Source organism: Protobothrops mucrosquamatus, unplaced genomic scaffold, assembly GCF_001527695.2.
Source record: "Protobothrops mucrosquamatus isolate PMUCROS unplaced genomic scaffold, P.Mucros_1.0 scaffold1468, whole genome shotgun sequence".
Lineage (NCBI taxonomy): Eukaryota > Metazoa > Chordata > Lepidosauria > Squamata > Viperidae > Protobothrops > Protobothrops mucrosquamatus.
The window spans coordinates 186644-196830 of record NW_015387646.1 but is presented as its reverse complement, the minus strand read 5'-3'; the positions used below and the strand labels follow the sequence as shown (position 1 = coordinate 196830).

At 35.3% G+C, this 10187-nt stretch overlaps 1 protein-coding gene across 1 annotated transcript in view; it reads right to left on the bottom strand.

Moving 5' to 3' along the window:
- The window catches only part of LOC107292986 (protein phosphatase 1H), a 79111-nt gene that overhangs the window by 14707 nt on the left and 54217 nt on the right, over nucleotides 1-10187 (bottom strand). Inside the window, exon 9 of the mRNA XM_015822114.1 lies at nucleotides 3162-3313. Coding sequence (XP_015677600.1) covers nucleotides 3162-3313 — 152 coding nt within the window. The remainder of the gene's footprint in view (nucleotides 1-3161; nucleotides 3314-10187) is intronic.

The following is a 10187-nucleotide window of genomic DNA, read 5'->3' as shown; positions in this document are numbered from 1 at the left end:
CTGACTCCTGCTCCTCACACAGCTGAGCTTCATCAGAAACACGACTGGAGGGGCCAGGCTCTTCATCAAGCCGTGAGTCTTGTAATTCATCAGAGCCTCCCTCTGACCCTGATGGCCCCTCAACAGCCTCCTCCACCTCCTCCTCAGATTCCTCAGACTCAGCTGTTGGGAACACAGGCTGGCACGGAATCACAACACCTTGCTAGGTGACTGGTGGTACTCAGATGTTGCCATATCCTAAAAGTGGTACAGTGGGTGAAAAGGTTGAAAAGTTCTGGACTATCCTACAGGCCCAAAAACAACAGAAGAGGAATCAATCAACACCAAAGAGGACTTTATGCCACATTATATACAACCTATTGAGATTTTTGATGATCAAAAAGTAACTTTAACTAAACCATATATAATTTCAAAAGCAACAGGAATTGATGTACAAATATGATTTATTGAGAACTATGACAACTTTGATAACCAACTACTAATCACAAAACTAGACACAACTGAGTGTGTTACTCAGCTGAACCAAACATTGAGACTTGAATTTTTAAAACAACAAGGGATTAATCACAAAAGAGTCAGGTTCCTAAAACAGAGGATGGGACGTTTTCCCTTGACCAAATGATATTACGTAGAATAAAGAGAGACTTATTTGTTGATAGAGAGGCTCTGTTATGGAAACCTGCTTGGCACATAAAGAAAGCCAGAATAACGCTTAAAAATGAGATCTAAAATTGTATGTAACGGGTTAAAAAGGCTTTTTAGAGATATGGATTGACTCAGACTTATAAGCGAGAGGAAAATTCTCGGTTAGTAGAATAAATATGTGAAATAGAGTAAGAATGTATTTTTTGAAATAATATGTTTATCTTATCTATGATAACTACTTTGTAATGGAATGAGAATAAGAAAATGGATTGTGCTAATAGAAAACATGGTATTAGTAAATGAGGAGCTAGTAGAATAAGAATAGAATATGTTTAGGAAATATAAGAATGTAATTGTGGGAATAATATGTTCATTTTTAGATATTATAATTATTATGTTATGAAAAGAGGGAAATTAGGGATACCCTAAGTATAAATAATATGTCCATTTACAGCTAAATTGAAATATGATAACTGGAATTTTGTAAAGCTTAAATACAGGATTGGGATTTGTATAGTTAAATTGTTATTGATAATTTTACTGATTGATTGAATTTCACTAGAAATGTATTAATCTGAATATGGTATATTATTTGAGGGAATTAGAGAAGGAATTTTTAACAAGTTAACCTGAGCTATATACAAATGTCTTGGTTTTTGGATAATTGATTACCCCATCACCACACTATTTCCTAAGCACTTGTTGTAAAAACTGAAAAACTCAATAAAACTTGTATTAAAAAAAACACTGTCCACAGTAGCACTAGTTTCACGCCTTTTAAAATCACTACTGGGAAGGAATTCATCCCAATACCTGAATACCCCCAAGATCCCCCTGCTTCTCAAACTTTAGATCAATGGGTGTCAGCTTGGAAGGAAGTGTGGGACAATGCCAAAAAAGCATTGAAGAAAGCCTCGGAAATGTATAAGAAACAAGCTGATAAAAAAGAACTCCCTAGATATCATTTCACGTTCGGGAAAAGGATTATCTGTCCACAAAGTATTTAAGACTCAAATTGCCTAGTAAAAAATTGGGACCAAAGTACCTGGGTCCTTTCCCCATAGTGTGAATTCTGAACCCTGTTACTGTAGAACTAAACTCCCTCGACTTTTAGGGAAGATTCACCCTGTATTTCACTGCAGCTTGTTGAAACCTTTCAGGGAATCAACTTTAAGACCCCCTCCCAAGAAAGCACCTGAGCCCCTTGTGGTGGCTGAGAAGACTCATTATGAAGTGAAACATATTCTCAATTCTAGGTTATATAAGGGGAAACTACAATATTTGGTGCAGTGGAAAGGCTACCCCTTATCAGAGGCTACTTGGGTTAAATGTACTGATGTAAAAGCTGATAGACTTATTTGTAAATTTTATGACAAACATCCGAACAAACCAAGGAGAAATCCTTAACCTGTGCTTTTGTTTGATTTGCAGGACTCTCCTTTCTGTTAAGGAGGGCTGGATGTCAACGTTGTGACAATTAAGAAACTGCAACCATTTTACCTTTTGCTTTTACTGTGCTTTTTCTGCTGTTTGAGATATTTAGATGTAGAAGGGGGGATGAGGGGAATGCTCGAGCGTTTTCAGTTAGCCATAACAATTGCAGATGTGTATGAACTCAAGGTTCTATGTTAGATAAAGTTTTGGCGGGTTGAGAAGTTGGGGGAGAGCCCGTGTTTTGGAATAATTGGTGAATGTGATTTATGACAGTCTGGGGTGGGAATTACAACTTGTTACTTTGTATCTGGGGGAGGGAACTTCAGTCTTGGGTAATATTCTAGGATTTCTGTCTGCTTGAATTTTTTTCAGAATATGACCATACAATCAGTCCATCAGTCACTGCTATATGGAGGCATTCATCTTTGTCTTTATAGCACAAGAAAAGTGAGTGAATATCAGAGACAGAAAACACAGGGCTTTTTTGTCATAGAACGCCCAGAACGGAGTTCCGGCACCTTTTTTGGATGGAACGTTGTAGGGTAGGTAAGGCGGGTTGTATGATATGTGTGAGTTCCGGCACCTTTTTTTTTTTTTTTTTTTTTACAAAAAAAGCACTGAGAAAACATATCAGCTTAAATGTGTTTTAAAATTGATCTTCTTCCCTACAGGGCATAGAACAGCTTTGGTTAGCTTATAAGCAATAGCTGAACTTCCTAAATCTATATTTCGTAAAAGTGCATCTCTTAATTGTAAGCATGTGCAGACAGGAATAAATCTTTTATTTCGTTGTCTAACTTTTCAGAATTCAGAAATCAGAAAAATTTGCTTTGGTGCAAACTGAACTGCTTCTATCACATTTTTGTTTACAATCAATTTTTTTATTTGTATCTATTTGTATTCACTTTAAAATTGTAGAACTAAAATTAGCCTCTTGTGAAATATAGTATGAAAACCTTGCTGAAAATGCTTTTTGTTCTATGTAATAAGCTAATCATCTTATAACAAAATACCCTCAATGTTATCCTCAGGAAAAAGCAAGACAATTTCAAATACAGCTTTACAGAAGAGAGGTTACATGCCTGTATGGATCATCAGGGTCACAGTTTGGCAGAAAATTAGTGATGGCTTCCGCTACTTCTTCATTTAATAGTACATCCCATAGTCCATCGGTAGCTAAGATGAGGACATCATCTGATCCATGCTCATACTGGAGAAGATCATAAACTCTTACCTGAAAAATAACCCATGGAAAGGAAAAAGAGAAAATTTTTTAGGGAATGGCCATTATGTCTACTTGTTTTTAGAAATAGTGCTTTATTCCATTATCAATAAATCAAAATTTGGGCATAAAATTCTCTGCCCAAGTTCTAAGCTGATTCCCCAGTCTGTTCCAATTTACTTTCCTCTGTTTTGTAATCTAATCCTTGTAATTTCAGCCTTTGACCAAGTTGACTTGAGGTGGGGGAAATAGTTCAAATCAAAAAGGGAAACACCAGGTTGTAAAGGTTGTTCTTCGCTTTGAAAGAATTCAGGGATCAGAATCTGTAAAAAAAAACACCTTCCACCTTGAAAATAAATTTATCAGGAGAACATTGCAAAGTTTAGATTACATATACTCACATATTGAAAAAAATAGAGTCTCGTTTAAAATTATTCTTACATGCAGATTATATACTTTTATGTTTTTCAGTTGTCTGTTTTGTAAAATACTAGTTTCTAACTGCCTACATGTATTCCTTCATTGTCAAATCACGTGATTCCTTGATTTAAAAAAATTCACTGAATTATCAAGGATTTTAATTATTTCATCACTGACTATTTTTAAAGAAGTGAAGTAACCTTATCACAACAGGTAAGAGGAATTTACTATTTAGACCAGGATTTAGAAAAACATGCACCTGGTCTGTAATATTACATTAACATTGTAATTGACAGTTGATGGCTTGAGATATGTTTTGACAATGCAAGAAAAGAGCCATTCATCATATTTTGTGTTCTATTCATGTTTGAAATCTAGGACAGAGAAACAGAACTTCAACACTTTAAGAAGTTTGGTCTCAATACTTACTTTTTGTTTTCCTGTTAAATAACCCCAAAATAGAGTTTAAAAGAAGTGTCATTTTAATTTGATTTGCTGAAATTGGAGAATCAACCAAGGATTTAAACACTGAAGAACTAAAGGTAAAGGTTTCCCTGTCAGTCGTATCTGACTCTAGGGCACAGTGCTCAACTCTGTTTCTTGGCCGAGGAAGCTAGCGTTGTTGTCCGAAGACAATTTCCATGGTCATGTGGCCAGCATGGCTATATGCCAAAGGCGTATGGAACGCTGTTATCTTCCACTAAACTGGTACCTATTAAACTACTCAACATACATATAATTATTCAATCCTCATGTCATGTGTCTGATTAACGAAACACTTAAAAGGACTTTCAGGCATATTTTTCCTAAAAGCATTTATTAAGATTACAAAGATGTCAGTACGGCATGGTGGAAATGCTTAGATCTGAGATTCTTTTCCGTTGCACATACATTACAGGCATTTTTCCTGCCCCTATTTTGGGGTCATGGTTCACATCTTCCAATTAACTTGGAAGATGTGATTTACTTCCGGTTTCTTTTTCCCGGGCTTTCCTTATTCTCCTCCCCTTTCACTGTTGCCTGATTTAACTATAAAAATACCAGACAGTTCTGCATATTGTCAAAGCAAGAATATACAGTATTTGCAGCGTTGACATCCGCCCCCCCTTACAAAAAAGGACAGATCCTATAAAGCAAACCAAAGCATATGTTAAGGGTTATCTTTCGGTTTGTTGGGGTGTTTCACATGAAACCTTTTGACCAATCTATTAGCCTTTACTTCACTGGATTTCACCCAGGTGGCTTCAGACAACGGGTATCCCTTCCATTGTATTAGGTACTGCAATTTCCCTTTAAAAATATCAAAATGGTAGAACTATAATCCAGAAGTTGGAAAGCTCACTACTAACACACATAACTCATATCTTTTCTTCCCTTCAAGCTTGCAGAATCTATTTAGTTTCCTAGAACCCCAAGAGACACCACACTGAGGGCATATTTGTTTTAGCCTCTTTGTAACAGTATAGCGCTAACATGCTGACTAATGCAAAATTGGTCAAGAACCCACTTTCAATGCAAGGTCTTTTTTAAAATATATATATTTTATTAATTTTTTGCAATAACAATCTTTAGTGCTTCGTGAACAGTGTGTGGTCTGGGTTCATATATTTAAAACAATCAATGATAATTAATTTCTATAATTAATCAATATATTAGTAATATATTTCTTGATCCTCTCTTCTTCCTGTAATATTCTCCTTTTGTCTACATTAAACAAATATAATTCTTAATATTTTCAGTACAAACCTAGTTGAATATAAACATTTTTTTAGTATTTATGCATATAATAACATATAACATGTTTTTAATCAGCCTATTTCCATTGTATTCATAAAAGTCATGTTATTAAATCATTATATGTCCTGTTTTCAAGGTTCTTATTGAAGCTCAGTTTCCCCTCAATATTCAAACCACTCTTTTATCAGTCATAGTTTTCTCAAAATTCATTACCTTTAAATATCCAAACTTTTCATTTAAATAGACCCTCTCAATGTTTTAACATTTCATATATTCTAAAAGTATTATACTACTTATATGTCTTATTCCTCTTACTATAGGGCCCCTTTACAAGCTTTATCTATTCTTTTGGCTATATTCCAACAATATTTCTTCCTATAATATACCACCTAATAATCTTTCTCTAGGACCTCTTTATATCCAAACTTTATATATATATTAACCATATTCAAACAAATGCTTAGTCATATAATATTCCATCTGATAAGTTGAATAACGTCTCTTGACTCCAACTTTGATCTTCTTCTTTTGCCAAGTCGCTTTTCAGATCAGTAAGTTTGGCTTGCCAGGTTGTATTTTTGTAAGTGTTATTGGGGACAAAAAAGACAAATCAAGTAAGATATCAGATTTTTCTCTCCCACGTTTTGATGATTCTTCTGACAATTCTTTAATCCATTTTATTTGTTCTTCTTTTTTATCCTCAAATTTGTTTTGCAGTACTGGAGGATAAGGCATCTTTTTTGTCTTCTTTATTATAGTAAGGTTTTGCAGATTTTTGTTTGTTTGTATTAAATTGTAGTTTTCTTCATTTGTAGCTTTTCTATTTAAGTCACTTTCATTTAATTTATATTCTGTTGTCTGATTTGTTTGTTCATTCTTTGTTGACATTTTCTGAGTGTCATTTAGCTGTAGGTTTAAGTTAGAGATATGTTTGTTTATATTGTCAAACTGATTTCTAATCTCATCATGGTTTGAAACAATTATCGTTTGAATCTGTCGCAGGATTGTGTATATTTTCTCCTGGAATGTATTTGTATTGTCTTGAGTCAATGTTCTTGCAGATCTTTGAAGCTCCAAACTGGGTTCTTCAGGAAGAAGTGTTAGATATGGTTTTATATTACTTTTAGATAGGTATATAATATCCATTTTATCTCTCCCCTCTAAGTAGTTTCCCATCGGTGTCAAAATCTTTTTAATTAGTTTTATCAAGCCAGTCCATCCTAAAATCCAAACAGCGAAATCTTACACAGTTCTTGTCTTTATATAGTGGTTTTATAATCCAGTACATTTCCAATTGTCAAGGCACCACTGAAAACAATATTTTGTGGCAGTTTTCTTTTCAGGGATCTTATAATTATCAGCCAATCAGGATTCAGTTCAAAGTATTTGACCATCTAAAAGTTTCCAGTAATTTCTCCTTTAGAAGATTACCCAAAGGCCAAAATTTTTCTTTCTTTGCAAACAGTTCTTAGGTTAAGATTTAAGAATGCAGTTCAGTGTGTTTATAATTCCAGAAGGTCAGCAGTTTCTAAACATATGTAGTTTCATTCAGTAGTAGATAACTCAATGCTTAGTTCCCAGCTGTTTTTTGCTGTTTCTAGGCATCTTGCCAAATTGTGGGTCAGTGCTGCTATAGTTTTTTCTAATCCTCCATTAGATGTCACTGTTCATTTTTCAACTTTTTAAAACAAAGAGTTATTTTTGTTCTTCTTTTTATATATATATATAATTTCATCAATGCTTTTTCAGGTATAGAGTTTTAACAATTTTCTTAGCTTTCAAATGGTAAAGTTTATTCCCCATAAGGGTTTAATTTACTGCTTCCGTCTATAGAAGGATGAGACAATTCCCCCCCCCTTCTCACTTTGGGAGGCTTTTTCCTTTTTGGGGATCTTTTTCAGAAAATTAGGTATAAAATAGGAGAGAGATCAAATTCCTCACCCAGTTTCAAGCATGCTGTTCATGTGTGTCGGGTTAGAAGGCTTTTCCCGAACTGAACAAAATGACCGCCATCGTTCCAGAGTTGTCGGGGCACCCTTCTTTCTTCGCCGCCTCTCTGGGGTAACTTAGACCCATTTAGGGTCCCCTGGCAGGGCGAAACTAGCTGCAGGGTGCGGAGGTCCGTGATCCCGCGACCAGGCGCTACGGCACAAGACCGGGAGTCTTCTCCAAGTCTTTATTTAAAGGATGTATGAGGCTTGAACATAGGAAAATAAAAAAACACAAACCAGGAAAGTGAAGGCATCTAATAATGTGATTAAGCTGCAACATCTTGGAGAATTGTGTTGTAGCTTTTATTTATTTATTTTTAAACTTTTTATTAATTTTCCAATGTTACAATTATATCTTTGAAAAGCAACGTGGTCTGAGTTACAATAATTCCATTACATACAAATATTATTAATACAAATCTCCAACTATTACAGCCAATATTTCCTCTCTCTTTTCCCTTAATACATACTGTCTCTTGTTTAAATTAGTATACTTCTTATTCTATCCATCAGCTACTTAATAGCTTTCTTACATTTATCAATAATTTTATATGTCTTATTTATTTTAACATTCCATCTTTTGGACCATCAATAACCTTATGAATTTTCCCAGATTTAATTTTGCGTTGATATTTAAATTAAATGTTTAATATTTATCATTTCCAAACTTTTAAATGACCCCAATTCCCTTTGTCACAATTCCCCCCAACATCTAGTGTTCTGGATATATATCTATTTCACTTCTATGTCAACAGATTAGTAATACAACATAATATTCTTATTTTCATTATAATTTCCAAGTATCATAGATTCAATAACCAAAAATTCTCCCATTTCAGCATTCTTCCTTATGTCCACTTTCTCATATTTAAGCTTATAATTTTTCTTATCACTACATCAAAACATGTTAATTATGTTACATCACTCTTAACATATACATGTCTTAATCACCTTTATCTAACCTTTATAAACAACTCAATATTTCAATTTAACTGTTGATATTTATGCATCTAGGTTTTAATTAGCCAACATTTTTCTTTATCTTCACATCATAACAATATCTCATATTCAAAATACGGGTCTTGTCTACTTAAGTATATTCTATTTTAAACCTCCTAAATATGTCCACCATTCTTCTTCAGTCTTATTCTGGCTTTTTTTCTTTGCCAAAACATTTTCGATGTCCTTGCTTCAGGGTCCTCAAAGATTTCTTGTATTATTATATATATTATGTCATATTGAAATGACCATTCAGTCACCATTTTTGGAAGGCTGAAGGGTCTGGCAGGACTACAGGATCGTCTCTTTATTTTCTCCTCTTGACGTAGTTGTCCTGAACTGTTTATCTTTTCTTCCATCTGTTTCTCTTCTTGATCTTCAAATTCCTTCTGATTTATATAGCAGTTTTTTTCCTCCATCCATGTTGTCAGATTTTTTTTTGAATTTTCTATTGTCTGTACTTGTTGGGCAGTTAGGTCTTCTGTCATAATATTTAATTGTTTGATTTTTTCTGTTGTATTCTGTATAGACAGGTTTTTAGTTATAGTCAAACTTTGAGTTTGCATATCTAAGACACTTTCTGGTTTTTCCCCAAAAGCTCTTATTTCATTGCCAGCTTTAAGAAGAGTTTGGTAAGTTTAGTAAGTTATTTTCAACATAGCAAAAATTTGTTTTTGCATTTCTTCCATAGGAAAGGTCTGTTCCTGGTCTTCCATAGTGATGGGTTGAATTGAAAACTTTCACAGTTTTCCCCCCCAGTAAATAAGAAACAGAGCTAAAACTCTCACAGCTGGTGTTCAAGGTTACTACATGAATCTTATCTTTTTTTCTAAACTGTCAGCCAAGTCTCTTTTCTTTAAGAATAATAAATTGCAATTTCAGGTTTAGCCATAAGATGTCACCCCACTGTTTAAGGAATTCCTTTAAATCTCAAAGTTATTGTAATCCTTTCAGGGGGGGTTATTTTAAGAGGAAAAACCCAGACTTTCGAATGAAAATAAAAAGTAAAAAGTAAATAATCAAAAATCTTTTAATCCACAAGCTTTAGGAAATAAAGTTCCAATTGAAATCCAATTATTTTTTTCAACGTTTTCAAAAAAAAAGAAACTCCCCTGTGTATTCAATCACCGTTGTTTCTGGAGGGAGGGTTAAAATCCCCCTTCCCTCTCCACAGGGGGGAAAGTACATTAGCAACTTGAATAGGTACAAAAAAGCAATTAGGATTTAAGAGAAGTAGATCTCACCCAGTCCTTTCCATGCTGCTTTGAAGTTGCCAGATGGTGAATGTGACTTCGGCTGTCTGCAGCCTAGGGACGAGCCATATTTCAATGGCTGGTCCTTTCATCCGCCGGTTTGGAGGGATCACCTGCTCCAACGGGAGAGTTGCTGCTCTCCCGCGATCCAGCGATAGCCCCTCCTTGCTGGTCGTCTCTTCGGGGCGATTTTCAGCCCTTTTCAGAGCCCCCCAGCAATGCGAAACTGAACAGGGGAGGGAGAAAAAGCCCCCCAGCTGTCCATGGCGGCCGCCTGGCAAACTGAAGTGAGGGTCTGGATGGGGAGGAACAGACTCAGACTCAACCCGTCCAAGACCGAGTGGCTGTGGTTGCCGGCGCCCCGGCATAGTCAGCTGACTCCATCGCTGACTATAGGGGGCGAAACTTTGGCCCCCTCAGATCGGGTCCGCAACTTGGGTGTTCTCCTGGATTCACGGTTGACATTGGATGACCAGTTGTCGGCCG